At 37.2% G+C, this 26,232-nt stretch overlaps 1 protein-coding gene across 5 annotated transcripts; it reads right to left on the bottom strand.

Moving 5' to 3' along the window:
* Positions 1-1,546: 1,546 nt before the first annotated feature.
* LOC105224778 (protein melted) lies at positions 1,547-25,126 on the bottom strand. Of its 5 annotated transcripts, none has more exons than XM_049457402.1 (15): positions 24,969-25,126; positions 12,101-12,506; positions 11,739-11,990; positions 9,631-9,805; positions 9,403-9,566; positions 9,117-9,326; positions 8,882-9,045; positions 8,452-8,816; positions 7,759-8,394; positions 6,351-6,463; positions 6,018-6,270; positions 5,347-5,516; positions 2,761-2,889; positions 2,374-2,655; positions 1,547-2,299 (listed from the first exon to the last, which is right to left on the bottom strand). In XM_049457402.1, exons 2-15 carry the CDS (start codon positions 12,203-12,205, stop codon positions 2,042-2,044), a joined length of 3,276 nt encoding a protein of 1,091 aa, XP_049313359.1. In that variant the 5' UTR covers positions 12,206-12,506; positions 24,969-25,126; the 3' UTR covers positions 1,547-2,041. The 5 variants fall into 5 exon arrangements, with proteins under 5 accessions (XP_049313359.1, XP_049313363.1, XP_049313361.1 ...); XM_049457406.1 differs by having other exon boundaries at positions 5,347-5,498; XM_049457404.1 differs by lacking the exon at positions 24,969-25,126 and adding an exon at positions 24,785-24,931.
* Between the last annotated feature and the right edge of the window lie 1,106 nt (positions 25,127-26,232).

Below are 26,232 nucleotides of genomic sequence, written 5' to 3'. Positions count from 1 at the left end.
TATGCTTTCTTCCGTTTTATTAAGGTACCGTACATATTGATCGATAGTCGCGATAAAAAGTCAGCCATAGACACTGTACAGTTTCGTATCATAGCGGAGATTAGTTATAGCTGTTTCTAGGTTTTTGCTTAATGAAATTTGTGGGAGTGACATTAGCTTGATTGCGTTTATCTGCAATAACACCATCTCCATTGTTCCAAGGAACCCGTGTACAATGTTTCATTACGATATTACGATATCTCAATTTTTACTAAAGTTATCGGATGGGCGGAGAGGAAGACATTCACTCGAAATTCAACTCGACTCGTCATCCTGATCATTTATATATACATAACTCTATATCTAACTCAATTAGTTCTAGGTGATACATATTGTATGTGAGGAATTAAGGAAACTTTGGAACATTTTATTATTCTGTGGCCTTATAAACCCGCAATGTACCAAGATTAATTACCCGCATTTTGTAATGCTCCTGAGCTCTGAAAATTGATCTTACATCCGAATTTTAGGTCCTTCCTTACTTGTTAGCCTGAATAGGTTCGCCACTAAGTTTCCAACACACAGAAGGGAGTGTCGGAGAATCTATAATTATACATATATAACAAGCATGACGTGCTGTGTCGATTTGTCTGTTGTCTGTCTATCTGTCTGCACATATACATAGTTCCTCAGTTTTTAAGATATCGATCAGAAAATTTCTCCGCGTCTTTTTGGCTCATTTGTGAACCATATGTACTTGTATAGAAAGCTTTTTCATTTGATAAGATATCTGCACAAAAATTTGACATGGATTATTATCTTAAACAATAGTGTTATCTCTGAAGAAATTGCTCTGATCGAAAGACTATGGCTGTCAAACAAACTGTCCAAAACAAGTTCTTGTAAAGAATTGTTTGTCTTTGTTAAGTGTATCGGTGCATCGGTGCAACCGAATTTAGATTTTTTCTTGTTTCACTGATTTTGGATTTCATTTTAATTTCAATGGCAACAATGAGCAGAAATCATAAAAGAAGTAACCACTATATAAAAAGTGGTGATTTTGGGAAATCATATTCTACTTATTTAAGGTTGGTACGAAGGTACCGATAGTGAAAGCTATGAATTTTGTTGCTACAATTAAGAAACAAGAAAATCCTCAAATATATCCAGTATGTCAAGGCTGCTAGGCATGTGTGAAGGTCTGTATATGGAGGAGTTGGAAGATGTGTTGTATGGCATTGGTTGAGTTTGTCAAATACACGAAAATCTAAAGTCAGTAGAGTACTTTGCCGTTCTACCTAAAAGGGCCGTCGTTTTACAAGCATAGATGATATTAAAAGCACATGGCTTACTTAGATAAAGGCTATCTCAAAAATCGAGTTTAGAAAGTGCTTCGTCAGTTAGAAACGCTGTTATAATATCGAATATGGATTATTTTGAAGGCGACTAAGTTAATGTAGACGAATGAAAAAGTACGCAAATTTCCATTATTCTTTAAAAAATACCTACTACATGCTCTCCCAAATATACAAGCAACAAAAGCTCAGTACTACAATTTACAGAGGTGTACGTAGTTATGTATGTATTAACATAGCATTTATTATGTATAAAAAATATTGTATATCAACATTTATTCGATTAATTATTTATAATAAATATTTTAGTTACTTAATATATTATCTAAAACAAACAAAACGTTTTAAGTAGTTGCCATATAATTATTCAAAAATTAAGTACTCATACACAGTTCATACGTATACATATGTATGTACATGTTTGTATGTCAGGTTGCCGGTTAAATGTAAAATCTGTAATTTATATTATATAATTTATTGGAGACGAATTATGTACGTATATATATGTGTATTACACATTTGTAGTCCTTAAATTCTTTTTGAGCGTCTTTTTTCTTTCAGTGGAGTTTTGTATTTTTTGTTACAACTTATTGTAAATATATGTATATGTATGTCTTTTGAAGCTTACTTTTGTATTTAAAAAAGAAAAATCTCTATACTATAAATTAATATATATATATGTGTATATATTATTAATATATGTTTTACTAAAACGATGGCTTGCTGCTGCCCATGCCACGTGCGGGCAGACTATTTGTTTTCGCAGTGGGATTATCACGGGCCTGCGAATGCGCCACCACAATGCTTAAGCATTGCACCCATTCCTCGGCATTTTTGCCGTCCTTGGGCTTGAGTATTAATGTCTGATCGGCGGTGAATATTTCGAATGCTTTTGGTATGTTGCGAGCGCCGCGCGATACCTTGACGGAGCGTATTTGATTTACATCAATGCTTTCGCCGCCACTCTGTAGAGATTAGAGGTTAAAAGAAAATTGTTTGTTAAATAAAATCAAACTTTAGTAAAGTCACTTTAGCTTACCGATCCTTTACATGATAAATGTGCGCCAGAGAGCGTAAAATATCGTGTGCGCCAACGTCGAAATAGACGCCATTTGCCTTTCTTCTCTTTCAGCTGACCCTCGATCATTGGCTGATTGCTACCGTTAAGAAAACCAACGGCTTTATCGGGATGATTACACAGCAGACAGCCCCATTGGTATTCCAATTCATTGCAATTTGGGTTGGAGGTGTCTGTCTTGGATACTTCGAACACATCCAAGAAGCCAGAGTGGCGTAATTCGTTGACGAGAATCTCACGATCCTGCAGTCACGAAATATTTTTCGTATTCCGGAAAAAATAATAACAAAACAAAGATATGTAAGTATGTATTTTTAATATTCTTATAGAGTAAAGATATATACAAACCTTTGCATTGGGAAACTGGCTGGTGACCAATTCGGTGAAACTGCGGTTCTCACACTTGAGTATTTGCCAAATGTTCTTCAAATTGCTGATACCGGGCTCACGAGTACTAAGAACGGTTTTTTCTTTCACCTAGTTAAGGGATATTAAGTGAAGAAAAAGTAACGGGTGATTTTTTTGAGGTTAGGATTTTCATGCATTAGTATTTGACAGATCACGTGGGATTTCAGACATGGTGTCAAAGAGAAAGATGCTCAGTATGCTTTGACATTTCATCATGAATAGACTTACTAACGAGCAACGCTTGCAAATCATTGAATTTTATTACCAAAATCAGTGTTCGGTTCGAAATGTGTTTCGCGCTTTACGTCCGACAAATTTTGTTCAGCGATGAGGCTCATTTCTGGTTGAATGGCTACGTAAATAAGCAAAATTGCCGCATTTGGGGTGAAGAGCAACCAGAAGCCGTTCAAGAACTGCCCATGCATCCCGAAAAATGCACTGTTTGGTGTGGTTTGTACGCTGGTGGAATCATTGGACCGTATTTTTTCAAAGATGCTGTTGGACGCAACGTTACGGTGAATGGCGATCGCTATCGTTCGATGCTAACAAACTTTTTGTTGCCAAAAATGGAAGAACTGAACTTGGTTGACATGTGGTTTCAACAAGATGGCGCTACATGCCACACAGCTCGCGATTCTATGGCCATTTTGAGGGAAAACTTCGGACAACAATTCATCTCAAGAAATGGACCCGTAAGTTGGCCACCAAGATCATGCGATTTAACGCCTTTAGACTATTTTTTGTGGGGCTACGTCAAGTCTAAAGTCTACAGAAATAAGCCAGCAACTATTCCAGCTTTGGAAGACAACATTTCCGAAGAAATTCGGGCTATTCCGGCCGAAATGCTCGAAAAAGTTGCCCAAAATTGGACTTTCCGAATGGACCACCTAAGACGCAGCCGCGGTCAACATTTAAATGAAATTATCAAAAAGTAAATGTCATGAACCAATCTAACGTTTCAAATAAAGAACCGATGAGATTTTGCAATTTTATGCGTCTTTTTTTAAAAAAAAGTTATCAAGCTCTTAAAAAATCACCCTTTATATAAATAAACTCAAAAAGGCAAAATATGTCTAAGTAGAAACTTTTCAGATTCAAATGAAGAGAATGGTGGGCTTAACTGTCTTTGTATGTATGATAGGCCTATGTTTGTTATATTGTATATGAAAACACGGAAGAACGTTAACTTCGATTGCACTGAAGCTACAGGGTTTGTTCGAAAAGTAACAGGACTGAGTCGAAAAAGAGTAGAGCTTTCACAAGAAAGACGGTGTGACGATGTCTTGTCGGACCCGATTGACCCTTTTGAGTCTCTTGAGAGCTTCCACGTAAAACTTGGCGTTGACAGTTTGTCCAGGTAGAACATATTCATGGTGGACGTGGCCTTTGATCTTAAAAAAGACAATGAGCATTGTTTTCACTTTGGATTTGCTCATTCATCGGCGACCTCTTCCCGGCCCTCCAAAAAGGCCTGCTGCCACCGAAACATACCACTTCTTGCTTAAGCAACATCTGGGTCAGCCTGCTTGATCATATCAAACGTCTCTGTCGCAGATACACCGAGTTTCATACAGAATTTAATCACGTACCTCGGATCTAACGAACGCTGCATTTTCGGCTTGCACCACGCTCAGAAACATGTCGCGCGAAAATTTTGGTCCTGACTCTGCAGGTGCTCGGAGACATCTGACCAGCCGCTAGGAACGCCCTCTACCGAATCCATTCGGTGCGCACATTCTCCGAAGTACAGTCGCGGCGAAAGAAAATCAGTATTATTACTTTCCGGACAAACCCTGTAAGAAACCCTTCACAAATAAAAAATTTGTCCATACAAGGACTAAATTTTGATCAATCAGTTTGTATGCCAGCTATATTATAGTATAGTGCCCCGATCTGAACAATAAAAAGGACACAACAACCTCGAATGAGAGGCTCCCTTTTGATGTCGTGAATATATTTCGTCAGATAAAAAAAGTTTTCCAGACAAGGACTTGCGGATTTAGTGGTTTATATTGATCCGATATCTGCGGTACCAAAAAAATTAACATATCTTGGAGAGAAAAGGACGTGTGCAAAATATCCGATTAATATATCGGAAACTGAGGGACTAGTTTCCACATATACAGATAGGAGGACATGGCCAAATCGATTCTGCTCGTCAGGCTGATTACTATGTATATATGTAGATACTCGTACATTCTATAGGGTCTTCAACGTTTTCCTCTGGGTCTTACAAACTTCGTAACATACATACTTCTACATAATATGGTTGACAAAGTGTCTTAATATTAATGGATTAGCTGTTCCAGTGCTCTAAGCTCTAGCTAGAAACTATTTCGAACCCAATTTTTGCAAAATCATTAAAAAGGCCCATACTAAAGGATCGAGAGTCCTTATGACTACTAGTATTAACATGCCTAAATGAATTCAGTAGCCATGTTATTTCAATTTAAGGTTAAAAACATACATATATAAAAATATATCCACAAATAGTTTGTTTAGTCAATATTTAAATAAATTACTTACATAATGTCGCACTTGAAAATCCAAAAACATCAAATGTATCCAAGTCTTGGGGTTGCGCGTGCGCATCGTAAAGCAGGCCTTCGAGTACATGCAGTGGGGGCCGCGTATCTGACAGGCGAAGTGCAGTTTGGCCACCTTTTTGGTGCGACGCTCTGCAAATTCATTCGAAACTTTTTGACGTAAGTACCAGACGTGGGGTAAAGTGGAAGTTTACAGCGATAGTTTGATGGTAGACGACGACAGACGAGTAGACATACATATACACACATATATATGTATGGTATATAAATACATATGTAGGATAGATATAACAGCAGTGCAACGGGAACGAGACGAGAATGAAGAGATAAAGTTTGAATTAAGTAAAGTTAAAATCAAAACGTAAATGAATTAGTAAGAGTTGTGCAGTGAAATTAAGAAAGGAGTAGGTCAAAATTGACGAAAATACAATTAGTTTAACGCATGCTTGTGATAATATGACAAATTGGGTTGTTATGTTTTTGTGTGTTACTGAGGCAACATCAAGACACAGAGCTACTACGGGTTAATTTCTAAAATTAGCTCCTGGGTTTTTGACTCTTGCTCTCTGTTTTGATGTTCTTTCTCTGAAGCAAGACTTTCACTTAATTTTTCTGCTTGTGTTTATGTATAATAAATACATATATGCTCACCTTCAATGCTGCAACGCGTTGGCGGCGGCAGCGACTGTGATACATCGTCCATGTACGACTTAATTGAACCGAAATGTTTCTCGCAGAATTGTTGCACGGGATCGCGCATTATCTGATAGGGTTCAAAGGTGCTCATACGTTGATCTAAAATACAGCTATTGTTTGCATTGAGTAGTGTACGACTGGTGTTGTTGTTGTTTCGTCGTGGTGTCATATTGGTTGTGGGGCCGGAGACGATCACTTCATGTGTACTCTGCGCAAAATAATTGGGGTTAATTTATTAGTAGCATGTGTTACTCATACGCCATGGCGTACAAGGTTTCGATTGCTTACATTTCCATTTACGGGTAATTTCATCACAGACTTCTGATTGCCATTGTTCTGTTGCGGCAGTGCTGGCGAAGCGTGATGCACTGAAACTGGATTCTGTGGTATGGAAATTGAACCTGCAGAACAGATATTTTACTGTGTTAATTCAGATATTCCAAGGTTTGAACCGAGTTTTTAGTTGTGTTTTTTTGGTTGAATAATTGAAAGAAATTCGAGTTTAACTTTTCGTAATATGGCAAGAATTTTAAAAAGAAAGAGAATTGTATAGAAGTAGAATAACCAAATATTTCTGACATATTGTCAGTCATTGTGCATTGCTAATATGAGTTCAGAATTTCGAGGGCCTTCATACAGAAGTATGTATAATTTATGTTAATATTTTATTGTTAATAGCCTAACGTTGGCATAAAGGTATATTAGCTACGCGCAACACTCTAAACATCTATACGGATGGCTCAAAAGTGGACGATGGAGTTGGTGCGTGAATATTTCAAGTTGCCGTCTTTGCTATTTCGAAAGCCTCGGAACTGGTCTCTAATGCACCAAGCAGCAATCAAGACAGTAACCTCGTATCGCATATCGGTCAGAATTGTCTTGGGAAGCAGGGTGGCAGTGGAAAGTGTTGCCAGAAGCAAGCAACTTCACTTCTGCTGAGTGCCAGGCCACAAAGGCATCGAAGGCAATGAAATGTTGGAGATTGCCAAGAATGGTGTACAGCTAACATTCTTAAACGTGATCATGCATTCTCTGTACGACTACATATCTCGACAGAAACATGGTAAGGAAAATCAAAATCCGATGGAACAAAACTGCAAAAGTCATGTGCAAAACCATAGATCGGAAGTACATAAAATTCCTATTGCCACTCGATAGAAGAGACTGTAGGAGTGTATCGTGACTACAAACGCCATATTATCCAATCATCTGGGGCTGACAAATCGAGAAGACTGCAGCAAAAGTCTAGAACAGGACACCAGGAAAACAATGGAGCATATCTTGTGTACTTCTCCCGCATTGGCAAGACTACGCTATAAGCATCCTCACGGTATGATAGACTGGAGGAAGTATTGATAGTGAAGCCAAGGAGTCTGTTAAAACTCGCTTCAAGCGCGGGCATCCTATAGGATGACTACTCTTCTTAGATCTAGCAACTGAACTTTATCTGTTATCGCAAAGAACCAAAATTGGTCTATAGGTTGGTTTATTGGCATACCAGTTTAACCTAACCTAATCTAACCTATTATTTACTAACTATCTACTTATAAAAATTCAGCTTTAGCAGTAGTGCAGGTTTGATATTACTGCATACCGTAACAAGAGCTTCAAAAAATAATACTTCAAAAATACCCAACTGTTTTGTTTAGTAGTTGTAGTCATGCATTATGCCATACATCCGACATTTTTCACTCACCAATTGACTGATTTAATGCATCAGTACTATATTTCAACAACGCAGTGCTCGAGTTCAGCAATGTAGTGGGACCCTGTGAGTGCGGTCTGACTTTAGTGGGAGACGTCGTGACTGTGACACCACCTGATGTCACCTGTGTCGAAGGAATACCCCATTTATTGTGACCAGTTATAATGACATTGTTACTCAGCGGCGGCACAGGTGTCACATATCCTGGACTGCTGGGGCTGGTCGGAGTTTTGGGCAGCGCACCAGCACCTACAGTTGTTGTGCTGGCGCCTGTAGGCGTTTGTACCACTACATTGCCGCTAGATTGCGAATTATTTGCATTGTTAGAGCTTGAACCACCATTTTGGTTAATATGCTGTGATGAGCTGAGTCGCGTCATACTCTTGTGTAGGCCACCCACCGAACCACCGGCGACATTGAGACGCGTCATGCTGCGGTGCGTATTGCCAGTCGGATGCAGACGACCAGTGCTGCGCGAGTCTCCCAGCTTGACGCGTCGCGTATAACCAGTATGTGGCGGAGTGGGCGGCACAAGCGGCGGCGCACCCGACACTGCAGCGTTATGACTCTGTTGTATAAACGTTGTGTTTGTGTTCACAGCAGTTGGTTGAGTTGGTTGTGCTGTTGCTAAAAAAGGAGATTTGTAAGTCAAAGTGTTACTTGGACTTCGTTCTTTGTACGTACAAATTTTTAAATGTGCGCTTAGTAACGCCTTGCGACTACCATCCTTCGGACTACTGGGACTGCTGCGACTCTTATTTTTGCTCTTGTGCATGCGGCCTGTGGTGGCAGTGGTGGCCGCCACCGAGACGGTTGTTGCGCTGGTGACTGGATCGGCAGTGATTGGTATCGATGTGGCTGAGGTGTTGGGTACATTACTATGATTGGCCGTGGCTGCTGTATTCAGCACGGTGGCCACCACTGCTGCAGCTGCAGTTGGTGCTGGCGGTGGCGGCTCTGTTGGGCTATTCAAATTCACAATTGTCACGCCACCTGAAGTTTTATTGCTTACATCCATATTAATGTCGGACGTCGAGAGTTTCTGCTGACTGTTAAAAGAGTTGTGTTTATTGCTGTTGATTTTCTTAATATCATTTATATTAGTTTAGCTCACCTTAGTGCGTTCTTTTGACGTACACAAGCGAGCACCTTATCGGTGAACAATATGGGAAATGACGAGCATAGCTTGGTGGCCTCTTGCAGTAAATTCGTTTGTGATGTGCGATCTGCATGTGGCAAGTGTTCTAACACAAAATCAAGTGCGTACTGGGCGTGTTCCTTTAAGCATGAAAAAAGTAGGAAACCATTAATTTTCATATTATTTATGGTATTTACTTCTAAATACTCACCTTATTCGTGCGTCCGGCGGAAGCGAGTATTTGAGCTGCCAAGGAAACCGTGTTAGGATTTGCTTTGCTGGCCGCTTTGATTTTTTCGCAATGCTCAACTATCAAAAGCGGGCGCTGCTCGGAAATTTTCAGCAAAATCTGCATTGTTATTGTGGCAGTTTCATTGTCGTACAACAATTCGCACAGACGTGGCACACAGTTCTCAAGTACCTAATTAGATTTATACAAGCATAGATATAATTATATTGCAATTTTCCTATTGGTAATGGGTTTCTCTCTCACTCACCGCAGGTGTCTTTTGCGCAATAAGCAAATATAATTGCAAAACAGCTAGTTTTTCCTGTGAGTCACACTGTGGCAGCAGCGCAACTAGTACTGGTGCGTGAGGCGACACTTCATCTGGCGAAACCTCGTAAATTTGTGAAAGCACGCGCAATAAACCGAAATTACCTATAGACATTACGTAGTATATTATTTTGTACAGTGTATTTATGAAGCGCATGATAAAACTTACCAGACATAATGGAGTCCATAATGGAAGTTACATGTGGGCTTAGCAAGTAGGCATAATCGATGGCTGCTAAGGAGAGATAACTTGCCAAGTTTCGGGACAGTTCACGGTTACCCTTCGGCAGAAATTGCACGGCGACTGGCAGTGAGATTTTCATCAGCTCCTTTTTGTCATAGTTCTGCATGTGGGGGAGGAGATAAATTAATGAAATAATGTTTCTATTATACGTATGAGGATTATTCCTAAGAAAAGTAAAAAGTTTTTTTTTTTATTGTATTACGCAATAATATTTATTTAATATAATGTTTCTATTAGCGACTAACAGCGAAACGAAATAAGAATAGAAAACCATTTTATTAACTCATATTTTTTGGCGTGAAATGATGAAGATAGCTATCACTCTAAAGATCTTAGAATTGATTAGTAGGGTCTTTTTGTGTATTTTCTGAGAAAACTTACCTTCAAAATGTATATATTATTTATACCCTCAGAAAGTAGAGTCTTCAAAGAAGATAACGTCCACTGACTTTAACAAAATCTGATATTTTTACGTGAGAATTTTTGATTGAAAAATAAGGTTTTTTTTAAATTTTAAGTCAAAATAAGGTTTCTTCTTTAAGTGGTTACATGTTTTTACGGTTTCCAAAAAAATTATGTTTTTATTGTCTTATTATGTTTTCCTAAATTTTCAGGTTGATCCGAGTAATAGTTTCGGAAATGAGGCATAAGCTAAGTGCGCCGTCTTTAAACGCGTTTTTCTCGAAACTGTGTTTTTGAAGTTGGTTGGCAAGATTTCTCGAAAACTACTCAACCGATCTTCATGAAGTTTTACACAACTTTTGAGATACAATACTTAAAGACTTGGTTTTGGACTTGGACAATTCTCGAAATTTTCACCGAAATTTTATTTTTTTTTATAAAATTGTCTACCAAAAATCCAATTTTCAATTTGTTTTCCTTCGTCCAAGTTCTAAGTTAAGGTTTTAACCAAAATACTTATTTTTCACTTTAGACGATCCTGTAAGGAGTTATCCTGCCAACGCGGGCGTATCTTTTTTTCGACGCGTTACCGAAAATGGTGTCGCAATGGCCGAGTTGAAAATATTTTTTTTTTTAATTTCAGGATTTCTTTGTTAATACTGTATGCTTGTAACAATAAAAAATTCTAATAAAATATTTAATTTTTTTATCAGAAAAAATTGTTGAAAATGGGCTGTTTTTTACTCGGGATACATGGGTTCCTTCGGGTAAAAAATACACCTTAATATTTTAATAAAAAAATAAATTTTGTTTGGGGCAAAAAAAGGTTATATGAAAAAAGTGTTGATACAAAACTACAACTGTTTTATATAACTTTTTCTAAAGGACTCGTAGTTTTGCTGGAAATCGAGTTAATTGTTTTTTAACTTAACTTAAACTACGTCCTCCCGACTTCAGATCACCCGTAAATTATTTCTTCTTTTATTTTTGTGATTTTATCTTTCGCTTTTAATGGGTTTCATCTTACTTTTATTTATTTTTATTTACAATAATTATTCTCCTTGTGTAAGTGTTTTTAATAGGCACAAATTAAGAGGGTCGAGAACGTGTCAACTGGTGATCAACACATCAAAAGAATTGAAAGAATTTGTGCTTGAGAATGGACAATTAACAGTCAAAAATCTTACTGGCATCGTTGGAATATCGGAAGAATCAGTGAAAACCATTTTGAAAGATCATTTGGGCCTAAGAAAACTGAAAACACAATCGGTTCCAAAATTCCTCAAGTTTTTCGGAAAACAGCGTCGCGTTAAAGTCTGTGAAACAATATTTTTCGACTTCCAGGATGTCATGAAATGTTATATTACTGGCGATGAGGCTTGCATCAGAAAAAAACACGCCAAATTAGATCAAAAATCAAGATTATGTTGACAGTTTTCTTCTATTATTGAGCCGTGGGGTCCCTTTGTTGACTTTAACAACTGTTTCAAGGCTTGGAAAAAACGTTGGCACAAGTGTAATGGGATTTAGATTGGAATGGATTTAGTCTTACTATTTTTTGCTTATAGTAGTGAAAATATATTTCTTCTTATAAAAATTTTAGCTTGCCTGTTATAGTGCTTTTAGCTTACCAAAAATATACTCGAAATAATATCAGCGGCAATTTTTGCATGTGGTGGATCCTCTTTAGTCGTTCCAGCCGGCTGGAGGTTCCACAACAAGCATGTCTTCAATAAATCAACCAATGCGGCACAATAACGTTCTGCAGTCTTTGTTTCACGTATGCAAGAGAGCACACGCGTAACGCAAATCTCCACCACCGATTGATCATTATTGTTTTTGAGGTAGTCCGGATGAGAAATGATCGGACTGATATCGGAGAGCTTTTTTTGGGGGGAAATAAAATATATTATTATTTGTCTAAGGTTTCTACGAAAACCATAAATATATACATATGTATAAGTATAAAAAATTTATATCATTAATAACTCACCACTTCGCTGATGTCGTTGACGATTTCCGAATCTGGTACCGAAAAAAGATCGCCAGCACGGGATAGATCACGTTTGGAGAGTACTTTTGTGAAGAGCTCGTGCATTTTTCTGTTGTATTATTTTCGTTTATTTTTTTCCTTTGAGTCTGCGTATTTAAGAATTGTCTTTTTTGCTTTTGAAATGATCACAATGCTTGTGAAAATGGTAATGGTTTGCTCTCATATGCGCAAACATATACACGCGCGTACACACAACTTATAAGAGTCCTATTTATGTGCATATGTATGAATGTAAATACATAAGTGTATGGTGGCCTTAGTTAGTTCAGTCTATACATTATTAGGCAGCGATCACCGAAACGGCGACGAGCACATTTAGCACTCTTTAATCCCCTCTGCGACGGGACTGCAATGGGAAAAAAGAATAATACAATTAGCAAAAAAAAGCAACAAAATCACTTGCATAGAACTTTTTAATGTCCACAGACGATTTTTAAATAGATTTCGTCCGAAAATAGTTTTTCAATAAGTTTCTGCATTCGCGCACAATTTCGATATTGCGAATGCTTGCCTCTTATTGTTCTTCAAATGCGCGTGTGAGTGCGTGAAATCTATATCAATTCACTAACTTCAAGCCTTTATAGTTTATTTGTGTCATTACTTTGCTTCGAGTTCAACAGGTCCACAATTTCACGGCTCCTCTTTAGCCCAACAGCAATGGTCGAATGTGACGTTACAATAATATGTAAACCATTTAACTTCGTTTCTAAAAGCAAGTTCACATTCGCTTTTCAGGTGAAAGGTATATTGTAACTGGCCGCCAACATCCCGCTCTACCCCGCCCGACACTCTTTTGGCACATACCGCAATTAATTAGGTTCGAAATAGGTGCACAAGAATGAGCATATTCGCTGGATGTTTTTCCTCAACTACACATTTGTTGTCGTTACTTTTATTTATTTTCTATTCTCCACTTTGTTGTTATTTGTAACACTTGCAATTTTTTTCGCTGAGGTAATGAAATTCTTGTGTAAAGAATGCTTTCTGCAGCTAGCATTGGGGGTTCCCCACAGCTGGTACATGTTAAAAAGTTAATTGATTCAAACCACAAATTATATGTGCTCTGGTATTCCGGGTATTCCGTTGGGTCTAGTGATTTGAAGTATAGATAAGCTTTAGTTAACTTACTGGCGCTTAATGTCTTTTTACTGTCGGTGGGATAGCAGGGGAAATTGGATATATCGATTTAATATCGATTTAATATGTGATAAGGTGTATGTCAATCTCTTCATATAAATGGTAGTCGTACATGCTTTTTATAAAAACCTGATGTTTCATAGTGAAACCTACTTTAAGATACGTTTTATACATCGCTATGTAATTGTTAGATCTTTCTTAATATTTAATTTTTGGAATAGAACTAGTGTGGTTAACGTGTTAAAATCCCCCGCAGTCTATCAGTATCGCTTTAGCTATTCAAATATTGTGTCGATAAATATCTTTTAAAGTGCGAAATGCAATATCGATCTAAATCTGTGTATGTTTCGATTTAAAGATACAGGAAATGTAATGGGAATATGCTTCTTGCTCTAGCTATAGAATGACTGAAGGATTATGGATTGGAGATTCAGTATGTGGGTATCTCGTCTCCGGAAAAAGCGAATCGGAAAACTGTTTATTTCTTTCCATTTTCGAAAGAATGGAATGAAGTTGGCTTGCAGATTATTGCTGAATATGGTAGTTATCATTAGTGTATGTATAACAAAATATTGTGCTTTATCATTAGCCCTACAAGAATTGAGAAGATATTTCTAATTCGATTAATCCAATACAAGTTTCCATACAAATTAACTTTGTATAAACTCAACTACTGGGGTTCTGGATACTAGGGTCCAAATATTCGGTATCTTAGGACTTGAACGATTTTTGTTCGACCACAGCGCTTATAAGGCTGTCTAATGCAATCTCGAAGGTTAAATTTAATGCCTCCATCGTATTTAGTTATTCATTTTCGCTTTTTAAGTAGTTTTTATCAGTACATGGGGAGTGGGCGGGGGCCGATATCATCTGCTTTCAAATAGCAATAATACATAGTAATAGTTCTTTTAAGAGTTATCCTATTTATCTCGCTTAGGTTTTTGATAAGACAACAGATCAATGGGAAAAGTTAAACATTCGAAAAAGTCTACTATTGAGAGGTATATCTCTGCTGAATCCTTGTCTGCACATCTTATCCAATTTCACGTGTGAACGTCACGATTGTGAACAGAAGCTTAAAATACAAAAAAAAAAAAAAAAATAAAATGAAGATTTCCTAAACTGACATATAGCGCCCTTACTAAAAGATCTTAATGTGTTAACGAGTTAAAATAAATTGGAATACACTCACGAATTTTTTTCAGTGCTTACAACTTGCTTTAGATTTGCAAAATACCTTGAGGGATTAACACATACTGGAAGTGGATTTAAAAGCTTTACTTTTGTTAGTACATACTGAATTACATAAATGAGGTGACTGTGACAATGAGAAATTTTATGCGTAGATACATAAGATGTTTAGGCGTTTACCTAAAGTACTACTATGAGCAAAAAATATTAAGACTTTGTTCAAAATTATATTTTTATATTTATTGAAATATGACCTGTAAATAAATTTACCGACAAACTAGGAACTAAGGGAACTGGTGCTTAGGCATTCGACCCAAGAAAATTTTAAAATTTTAATTAATACTTCAAAATCTATGTTGAAAAACCCACAAAGAATTAACGCAGTATACGACGGTCGTCGTGGTGCAAAAACAAAGAGTTGTCGGTTCATAATTCCGGCCTCTTTTAACGACTAGCTTCGCGCAACCGACGTTTAACACTCAAATAGTATTCCTTGTTGACAGCTTGGTCGGTCGGAAGGAATTCGGAGTGCACCACACCTCGATAGTCGAAGAAAACGATCTAACTATTGACGTGGATTATTCGGCAATGGCTCACATTTGCCAGCATATTCGGCCGATTGATCGTCTGTTTGCGGATCGTAGATCTAAGACTCATTGCCAATAATATTACTTTTAAGACATCCTTGTAGTCGGAAAGCATTGTTTAACAGACTTTAAGGCGACGCTGTTTTTCGAAAAAAATTGAGTGATTTTCGAACAAATCGTGTTTTCACTGATCCTTCTGATATTCCAACGATGTCAGTAAGATCGCTGACTGTTAATCGTCGACTCTCAGGCACAAATTCTTTTATTTTATTGGATAATATTGTTTGCCAAATTTCTTAAAGATACCTCGGCAAATAAATGAGTTTTTAATAGAAGCACGTGATTCCGATCGTTTAGTTTGTATTACAGCTATATGCTATAGTAGTCCGATCTAAACAATTTCATCAGAACTGGGGCGATACTTTACTTTGGATAATAATTTATTCAAAATTTCATGAGGTTAGCTTGGGATTTGTGTTTGATCGGTCAGTTGCTATAGACGTAGGCAATAAGCCGCCTAAAATTTATTGAAGATTTCTTGTAAAATAAGAAAAAACTTTCCATATAAGCACTTTATTGTGACAAGTTTCAAAATAGATAAATTAGTGAGCAGTGAGCTTCTTTACTGATGGGTCAAAGCTTAGGGGGAAGGGTGGCGGAGGAGTTTACTGTCAAGAGCTCGCTATCAACTCCAGCTTCAGACTCCATAACTATTGTGGGTCAGTGTTTCCCTGACCGAAGTTGCAGTCATTAAGGTGGCAGTATATTTACTGCTCCGTAGTGCAGTCCCTTTCAGATAAATGACTCAACTCAGATAGTAGAGCGGCGATACTAGCGTTGAACTAATTAACAATGCGTGCAGGGCTGGTCAAAGAGTGCCTAACCTTGCTATCAATAGTATATAATATAGAATGTCTTTGTGATAAGATTGGTATGGGTGCCAGGCCACAGCGGAATTGCAGGAAACTGTAAAGCTTATGAGCTCGGTGCTCCTACATCCTTTAGTGTTCTACTAATAAGTAGATAGCTGAGCTTCGCGAAAGCTTAGCCAATCGTTCGCAACAGATCTAGTCATCTCTTTGTCCTCATTAAGACTAGCCTTTCCCAAGTTGTGTGGCTTTTAACAGGCCATCACTCTAGTAGAGCTGAGAATCCCGCCGGACACCATTTCAAAAAGCTGTATGGAAGCAGATAAGCTGGAACGGAAATTAACGTCTGTGCAAATTTGTAGTGGCTACTTAAAATACTGACTTAAAATAGGTATAGGAATAGAAAGGAATAAAAAAGAATCTGAATACCTAACTTAACCTCAAATTTGTTTGTTAAATTAAAAGTGGCATATGTTCATAAAGCAATTCGCAAATTGCGTTTGCGTGTGTGTTAGTGCAAATAGAGTTACATAATATATCAGTGCCGGAGTCGCTGTATGAACTCGGCGATCAACGCTTCATGCACAAAATACATTCAATTTATTAGTCAACGTAATACGATACAAAGGAGTTAAACATGAAACACACATACATGAACACATATAACCACACACATATACATATACGTACATATGTAGTGAATAAAAATCGAACGGCCATGGGTTCGTATTGGAGAAATAACCGGATCGATTGAGAGTCAGTCAGGTTGGTAATCAGACAGGCGGGAAAACCAGCTTCGAAACCAGACGCGGAGACGCAACAATGCTTCCTGCTTGGTGGCATGCCAGTCGGCCGTCTTGTTGCACATTTGTTGAGTAGATGTTAATGTGCAACACACATGCACACCCTTGCTGCAAGTAATAAATGACTGTTTTTGTTGCTGCTAATCACGCTTGCGGCAAAAGCGAGGCAAGCAACAGCTGCACATAAATATCTTATATAAACGGCAATTTCAGTTATGAACTTATAGCTCACACAGAGTTGTAATTGCAAAATTATAACTGCTTTTGGCTTTTTGTTATCGGCTGGAAGTATTTTTGGATAACTTGTAAAAATTTATTTTGTGAAATGTCGTTCCAGAAAAAGCAAAAATATGGACCACTAATTATTGTTAATATTGAAGTGTTAACTTAGCCCGCCTTCAAATGGGTTAATCTTTGGCTACCCAGAGTATACTTGGTATATTTTGAAGAAAGAGGCCAATCGTGTCTCAAAAATAATACAAAAATTTTGGAAAATGCTACATAAATGTTGGAAGATAACTGTCACCGATTTATCACTTTTGATGTTCCCTATGTGGAATAACAGCTCTCTGGGAGCACTCCTAAGAAAGCTGGTACAAGGAAACTGTGAGACGGCGTTTCACAAAGCTACAAACAAAACCATTGGTTTCGGAAAAGGCAAAATAACATCTAATACGATGAGGTGTGCCATATCGCAGAAGAGAGAAAAAAGACTGCCTATCTCGCAACGTTATAATCGACCACAATACGTACGAGTAGGGATAGATACGGAGAGTTGAAGAAGGAAGCGAGACGAATTTGCAGAAAAAAAGAGAGTTGGCTCAAATCCGTAAGTACGAAGAGCTTGGCAAGTTGGCCGACAGGGTTAATGCACGAAAATTCTATGAAAATTTCCGCGAATAACATAAGGTTTCAAGATCGGAGCATACTTTCAGAGGTGATCTATTCACTGATGCCCAAAGCATACTGAAAATATAGAGGGAACACTTCTACAGCCTAGTGAATGGCAATGAAAGCAAAACACCGGAAATGGTGAACCCGATTCCCCTATCGATGACTTTCTTTCCTTTGTTCGAATAGCAATTACCCGTCTGGAGAACAACAAAGTTGCGTGGCCGATGGATTGCCGGCCGGGATATTCAAATATGGCAGCGATGAACTGATAAGAAGCATAGACGATTGGAATTTAAGTGTGCTTTGCCCAATCCACAAAAAGGGAGACCTCACAATCTGCGCCAACTACCACGGGATAAGCTTCCTTAACATCGCATATAAGGTTCTATCGTGCGTATTGTGCGAAAGATAAAGCCCACCGTAATCAAACTGGTTGAGCCTTATCAGTGTGGCTTCAGGCCTGAAAATCAACAACTGATACTATTCATCATGCGCCAAATCGTGAAAGGAGGATCGTTAGTGACCCTTTATTATGATCTATATACTTTTGCATGCGTTGAAACCAAATTTCGAAGCAATTGATTGAGGTATCTGCAAAACATGCCTTTTGTACACATCAACCGCCTCTTCAGGTGTCGAAAAACGTAATGCACAATGTAAATTTCAGCTCATATTAGAATTTTCGTCTGGCATGGCATAGGATCTGTAGGGCTAAGTATGGCATGACATCCCATAACCAAACTTAACTCATTTAGGTAAATGCTTAAAAATAATTTTAAAAAATTTACGATAAAATACACCGTCAATTTATAACCATTTATCCTCCACCTTTTCTGCTTTCCAAAGAACATACATACACATATCTATATATAGTATTTAGGTTTCAATAGAAAAATATATTTCTGGTGACACCTTACAGATAAGACTTGCATTGCCCATACATACATAGCTCTAAAACTTTAAGGCTTAAGCGTGGATTTTCCCATGACAAGGTGAATTAATTAATAAACGGTTTTGCGTAACAAATCGAAGAAACTCAATTTAGAGATAAGTACGTTTTAATTAACACTGATTTACACGCGACGAATTGGTGGGAACACATTTAATATTTAAATTTAACGCTGCATTAAAAGAAGATGAATGGGCTTGTGAACAAAAGACCTTGAAAACAATACCAGTATTGGCTGGAACGGATGGCAGAGAATAATTTATGAATATAAGAATAGAATGAAAACAATAACTAAATTAAATTACCAAAAAATAAAAAGAAATAAAACAGCAAAGCCGGCAAAATTGAAAAAATAAAATAAAAGTTTGTTCTTAATGAGTAGAATACCAAAATATGGCAATAGCAATAAATGCGAAGCTAAATATTGCAGCGAAGCGTTTATAAATCTGTCACTCCATACATATTCCCATATATTTATTTCTCCATTTGTGCTCTTATGCATATATACAAACTGATTCCGGACAAAACGGCAGGTAAATATGAGAGTTATACTTGTGTAGGTTCAGTGGAAAAATCAAAACAACATAAGAAATAAACAATAATAATTAATTTTATCGAGCAAAAATTTTGGAAGAAAAGAGTAACCAGAGTTCTCAAAGTATATCTCATTTGAAAAGTTACGCTCAGCAGTAAAGCTGTTGAGAGAGTCTCTACTGATATTGTCTAGTATATTTAAGAATATGGTTAAATATACCATACATACATACGCATAAATATATGCATATATACAATATTTACTGTTTACTCTTTTGGGAATATAGTCAGTAGGAAATTCGACGAGTTTTGAAGTGATTTTTTTTTAATTTCAGTAACAACGAGCTGTTGGGAATAAGAAATCAAAGAGCGCCACTTGAGCACGAGCGAAACAGTTCCTTCTTATTTTCTTCTCTCCCCTTCGCTAACGAAACCCGGTTTGGGCGACAAAAAGGGTCCACGTCTAAGCATGCACTTTTGGCAAAAAAATGTGAGAATGACTGGTTTACTGAACGTCATAGTTAAAGGCTGTTTCTTTCCCATTTTGGGTTGCTAAATCGAAAATGTTGTGGTTAAGGAGTGAAGGGTCACACCAGCAACATTTACTAAAAATACAAAACTCATTAAAATATATTTGGTGACTGTAAAACGAAATCGAGTGAGTTACATAGCATTACAGGCATCTCATAGGGACGCGTCATTGACAAATAACTGTTTTCTATAGGACTCGTGGTTTTAGTGGAAATCGAGAGCCAGTTTTAACGCTTAAAAATTTAACAACGCTACACTTCTCCTCCTTCCCGAACTCAGATCGGCCGCAAATTATTTTTCCGTTAATGTTTGTTGTTTTATCTTTCGTTTCCGATTAGTGTCAACCTACAATGAATTTCTTTCTTTTTTTCATTTTCAAAGGGTTCTGTAAAAGTTTAGAAGGAAAATATTGAGAAAAATAATTAATAAGTATATTACGAAAATTCACATTCTTTAATGAATGTGTTTCGCGCACTTCGCTCAACTTATGGTCAACGTAATCGGTCTACTCAGCGTACTATTCGCAATACCATCACCCATCTTGAGACCCAGCATTCATTATTGGATAATATTCGACCGAATAGACCACGTTCAGCAAGCAGTGAAGAAAATGTAGCTGGCGCCGATGAGAGTGTACACGAAGACCGTGTAGAGTCGATTCGGCGCCGTTCGCAACAACTCGGACTGTCATATGGAGTGATTTGGCGCATTTTACGTCGAGATCTTAAATTGAAAGCGAACAAAATACAATTTGTGTAAGATCTGAAGCCACTCGAGTCGACATCACGTCGCTCTTTGGGCTCTTGAAAAGTTCCAAGATGATGCGAAGTTTTCGAGCCAAATTTTGTTCAGTGTGGAGGCCTATTTCTAGCTCAATGGGTATTTAAACAGGTAATATTTCCCCATTTGTACGAAGAGCAACCTGAATATATTCAAGAGGTGCCATTTCATCTGGAAAAAACAACGGTTTGGAGTGGTTTGTGAGGCAGTGAAATTATCGGTTCATATTTATGTTGGTGAGAACCTAACCGTCAATGGACTATTTGACGCTTGAAATTGAAGCTCGTGATTTGGTTTCAACAAGACGGCGCCACTTCCCACCACATCGTATTAATTAATGGATTTATTGAGAGAACACTTCGGTGAACAGATAATTTCACGTTTTGAGCCAGTCGTCTGGCCACCAAGTTCGTGTAATATCAACCCGTTAGACGTTTTTCTGTGGAGATATGAAAAGTCTAAAATCTATGTTGATAATATCGTTTTGATTTAGGCCTTGCAGCATAACACCATGCATGTGATTCGCCAATTACCAGTCGAAATGCTCGAACAAGTCATCGAAAAGGGGATGGAACATCTGAGACTTAGCCGCGGTCAACATTTGGAAGAGATAATCTTCATAAAATAAATCACAAAGAATGTTCTTTCGAATGATAATAAACATTCTCCATTAAATTTCAGTTTTCTGGGTTTTTCTTAAAAAAAAATAGGGAACTTCGAAATGAATCACGCTTTACTTTGTAGTGAAGGTTTAAAAAGCCGTGGCATTCTATTAAGTTTTGACTTAGTATAACTTTGAAATTAGTTTCTAACTCCCCTCAATGTCGAATTTTTAGATAAACCAGTCAAATATAGTTCGTGCAATTACTAGCTACGCTGTTTCTTCTAAAACAGTCAACACAAATATAATATCATATTTTGTACAAGATTTTCCTACAGGGTCAGCACATAGTGAACACATCTCACCAATACTAACACAACATTCGGCAGTTACTAATATTCAGTGGCAATGCAGACACCTGAGGGAATTTGCTTATCTGTCACCTCACGTATTGTGTCTGTGTGTGTGTGCAAATAGGTGTATGCGTGCGACAGCCACATTTGTGTGAGCGAGTGGGATGACAAAAGCGTTTATAGCAAGCAATGGAGATACCAAGCATATATACAATAAACATATGTACATATATTTAACATATAAATACGTACGTACATATACAAATTAGGTGAAGAAGCGACTGGTTGAATTAACAAATTTGTATACCTTCGATGGCAGTGATTAGTAAAACCTCAATTAAACTGATTATGTGAAAATGCCCGAGTGTTAAGCGGCAAATTGGACTGATCTTGTAGAGCAAAATATTGAAATTATACAATTTTTGCACAAATTAAAAATACTTTTAAGTTTCTTTATTTTTATTTTTAATTTTCTTAATTTTTTCTTTGCACAAAAGTTGCAGTTGACGGAATTTGCATTACAAAATATATTGCACATTAATATTGTACATTGTGCACGTGTGCATTTGTTTGTGTTTGACAGTGCAACAGTGCATAACGGTAATTTGTTACTTACCACATATGCAAGCAGCACCAGCACATAAGCTATTGCTTACATGCTGGCGACTGAAGCGTGTTGGTGGTTGCCACAAAAAGGCCAACAGCTGTTTGGGCCGCCAAACGCTCGCGTTGCAGAACACGCGTACACTGTGCGATCAGTGAACTGGTGGTCAGAGCAGCAGCGCTGTGTAAAGTATGTGTGTGTTGTGTGAGGGAAACGCGGATTTGTAGCGGTTAGGGAGGTTAGCAATTGGACGCTGGTTTAGTTGGTTTGAGATGGTGATTGAATGGAACGAGTTAAGATTTGATGCGTTGGATTGTGCGCTGCGGACCGGTTGGCTGACTTTTGACGGACACTACAGTGGCGCGCTTGTATGGCAAGTGTTTGTGCTGCTTGCATATAAATATGTGCGTTCACTCGTTGGTCTGCGCGAACGTTGGTAATACGTGCACATGCGCAAGTGCTCTACTTGTATTTGTTGGTTTTCTGTTTTTGGTAGTTAAATAGTTGGTTTTTTAGTTGAGTTGGGGTTTATTGTTGCAACGTAAATGCAGCGTGTCGATAAATAGTTGATCATGTACATATGTATGTACTGAAATTATGGTTATATAGGCACATACATGCATATAATCATCTAAAATGCAAAATAACGTAACATTACTTTTCATAACTTTACAGGCGAAGGAAAAACGATATAATAGAAACCACTCATATTGAAACAAAATTTGAGTTTTGGTTATAAAATGGTTATATATTGGTTATATACTGGTTAAGTATTGGTTATATATCGGTTATTATATATGACAGCAATGTTCGATTTTTTTGTTTTGTTGATACATATGTTGTTTTACATTTTAGGTGACAATATATAGAAATGTGGTTTTATGTGTGTATATGCCAAACTATGCAACAATTGTTATAATTTTACATGCATTTCTTTAAAAACATTTACTTTTATGCTTTATGTGCATAAATATGTAGATATGTATGTATATATGGTGAAACTGGTATCGCCAACTATTTATTAACAATTAATTTTTTTTTGTTGTGTGCTGTGCAATATTCACTTTTTTAAGCAAAATCTGATTTGAGTTATCAAGGCATGTAGTATATATGTACATACATATGTATGTACACCTACTCATACAAACGTGATATATGGAAATATACTCATAAGCGCACACACACATATACGAAAAACTCAACACATGTAACATATGTTATGTATGTAGGTTTGTATGTATTAACACACTAGGAAGCGGCGATTTATATCTTGAGCATGACGACTTTTTGTTGTAGCTGTTGTGCGCGTTTGATGACGACGATAAATTTTGTTTTATTTACTACTGCCATTTCTGCAGGTAAACTTGCACACGTATTTATATACATTCACATAAAAAATATATATGTGTGTAAGTAAGTTTGCTTCCACATTTGCACATTTCGATTAAAATATATTTTAATATAAAATTAAGTGTAAACATATTTATTTTGCACTATTGATACATACCGTCACCTAAAATATAAAATAACGTAACATCACTCTTCATAAGTTGACAGGGGAAGGAAGACAATTTTAAAGAAAACACTTAATTTGAAAAAAATTTGAGTTTTGGTTATATATAGGTTATATAGTGGTTATATATTGGTTATATAGTGGTTATATATAGGTTATATAGTGGTTATAAATTGCGTATATAGTGGTTACAACTGATAGCGGAACAGAAAATTTAATGCTACATATGTAAAATGATGTAGTGAATCGTAAGCAATAAAAAACTCAATTTCGATATTTTTGATGTTTTGCATTTTAGCTGACGATTTATGTATATATACATAGATTTTTTTGCTTTTATTTTTATATATTTATTTCAAATATTATTAAATATTATTTTTTTATTAATAACTGTTAACACACATATTTTATAAAATATTGTATCTTATCACTTCCACTGCTTTTCGCGATCTTCACCATAAAAATGCATAATTTTCTGCTCAGCGCATTTTTTCCACTCGAATTTCAAGCCGTAAACAAATTTTTATTTTAGCCAAAAACACTCACAATGCAACAGAATGCACGAAAACGAAAACACACACAAGCATAAACACATGCACACAATAAAAGCAACGATAACTGCAGTTGCACTTCATTTGTTTTGCTGCAGCGGCAACTTTGTCATTTGCGCTGATATTGCGAATTTTTGTTATTATTTATGTAGCAAATCAGCAGCAAGATAGACGTGCATAAATGGAGCTACTAAAAAGCAACAACAACAACAGTCCTCTTTAAATTACACAAAAAAATGTCACCGCTGTGGCGTTATTCAACACATGAAACAACAACAAAGGATACAGGCAATAAGTTATAATAAGGAAATGATCGAAATATGCGCGTAGTTATTCGTTTGCGATTTTTTTCACGGCACCACCCAGTCCGGTTAGCGCTGTTGTACCAGTTTTGTTCAGTTGGTTTCTTTTTTTTTTACAACTTTTTTCTGTTTTACTTGCTGGTTTAGTAGTACCTAGCGCCATAAAATTTAATGCCTTCACTCGCTCAGTCACTCACGTATTTTGTTCTTTGTCACTTTTTTGTGTAGTATTTTTTATTAAACTTAAGATTCTTTAATTTCTGCAACTCTTGTGGTTTATATATACATGTTTTTTTCATTTGCGACGCTTTTATCTGCGGACTTTGATGATGGTGGCCAAAATACCTAAAAACAAGAACAAGCCAGCCATCGACGGCGCTGGTAACGCATCAGCAATACAAACAAGTTCATTATTCTTCGCTTACTTGTTGTTTTGCGTTTTGTTTCACTTCACATTTGTTGTCGTTGTTGTTTTATTTATTCTTTTTCCCACTTGTTTTATTCACCACCTTTGTCTGCTGGCTGGTTCTGGCCCGGCGGCGGCGACAACTTATTTATTGCTCACTCACTCACTCACACTCACTTGTTTGGTCACTAACAAGAACTTACTTGTATTTTCACTGCCTGCCTGGTTGTTTGCAGACATCCGCTTATCGCCCGACGATCGAACAAACGCGAATAAGCCAACTTGTAGACTGATTTGAAGCGCCGCATCGTAAATGGCAGAAACCGACCGCTCAGCGCAGATCGCACCTCACTAACTTGTTCATTTGTCGTCGTCGTCGTTGTCGTTGTCGGCACTCTGCTCAACCACCACTCGCACCTCGACAATTGACAAGTACTCAGCGCCGAGCAAGCAGCGGACTCTTATGGTAGCATGAATTCGTATATGTAGAGGTGGGAGCAGATAAATAGAGATCAGGGCCAAACGTTTGCTACCAGTTTGTTTTGTACCTCTCACTTCTAAAAACACACATACATATGCATACATGTGTTTTTCCATAAAAGACCACCCTGTTGGAATTTTATTTTAGCATACTTGCATTAAAAGCCGGATATTCCGGTCAGGTGCATCCATCCTCTTGCTATTTTTAAACAAAATTAGGTTTAGTTAGACAGCAGTAGCCGTAGAACTTGAATACCAACAAAAATTAATCCAATGTCAGTTGTGCAATGAGTGATCTCGCTATTTTGACTTTTAAAAATACTCTAATGAATATAAAAACAAGAATATCTTTTAAAAATAAAGAAGTGTTCATACAAAAACTTGATTTTGATCATTCAGTTGCATGGCAGTAATATAGTCCGATGTGGAAAATTTCCTCGGATACCTTAGTTTTGTCTTGGGCAATAATCTATATGTTATAGTAGTCCGATATCACCGGTTCCCACAAATGAGTAGCTGCTTGGGGAGATAAGGACATGAGCAAATTTTTGGATCGATATTTCAATAGCTGAGGGATTAGTTCCCGTATATACAAGAAGTACTTTTATAACATGGGCCTAGCTTCTTCTGCAAATTGCCGGTTCAGCGACAGGAAGCCTGAAATTTCAGAACACTTGCTAATTGACTGCATAGTAGTCTGCAGACGCAGGATAAAAGCCCTTGGATCGATGTGCTGGTCCTTAGAACTTAGTCGTAGTGCAATCCTCACCTATTTATCTTAACTTATCCCGTATGTATAGACAGACAGGCGGACAATTGAACATGACTAAATCAACTAAGCTCGACACGCTGATCATTTATGTACATATATGACGTAAGTTGCCTTTTATATTTAAGGATTTGGCGACCCTAGTGTTGCAATTTTGTGCAAACTAACAACTTTATTGCAAAGTTTAACATTTTTGTTGTCAATCGAGGTCGTAGATG

The sequence above is a fragment of the Bactrocera dorsalis genome, chromosome 5 (genome assembly GCF_023373825.1).
Source record: "Bactrocera dorsalis isolate Fly_Bdor chromosome 5, ASM2337382v1, whole genome shotgun sequence".
Lineage (NCBI taxonomy): Eukaryota > Metazoa > Arthropoda > Insecta > Diptera > Tephritidae > Bactrocera > Bactrocera dorsalis.
The sequence above is the reverse complement of the archived record's forward strand: the minus strand, read 5'-3'. Positions and strand labels throughout refer to the sequence as shown.

Bases quoted from the DNA above. Each gene is read 5' to 3' on its own strand.
- LOC105224778 (XM_049457402.1), bottom strand. From the start codon at position 12,205: ATGCACGAGCTCTTCACAAAAGTACTCTCCAAACGTGATCTATCCCGT. The intron at 8,395-8,451 runs GTACGTACAAAG...CTCCTTTTTTAG, and splicing joins AAGCGCACATTTAAAAATTT to CAACAGCACAACCAACTCAA. The intron at 2,300-2,373 runs GTAAGCTAAAGT...TAATCTCTACAG, and splicing joins ATTTATCATGTAAAGGATCG to AGTGGCGGCGAAAGCATTGA.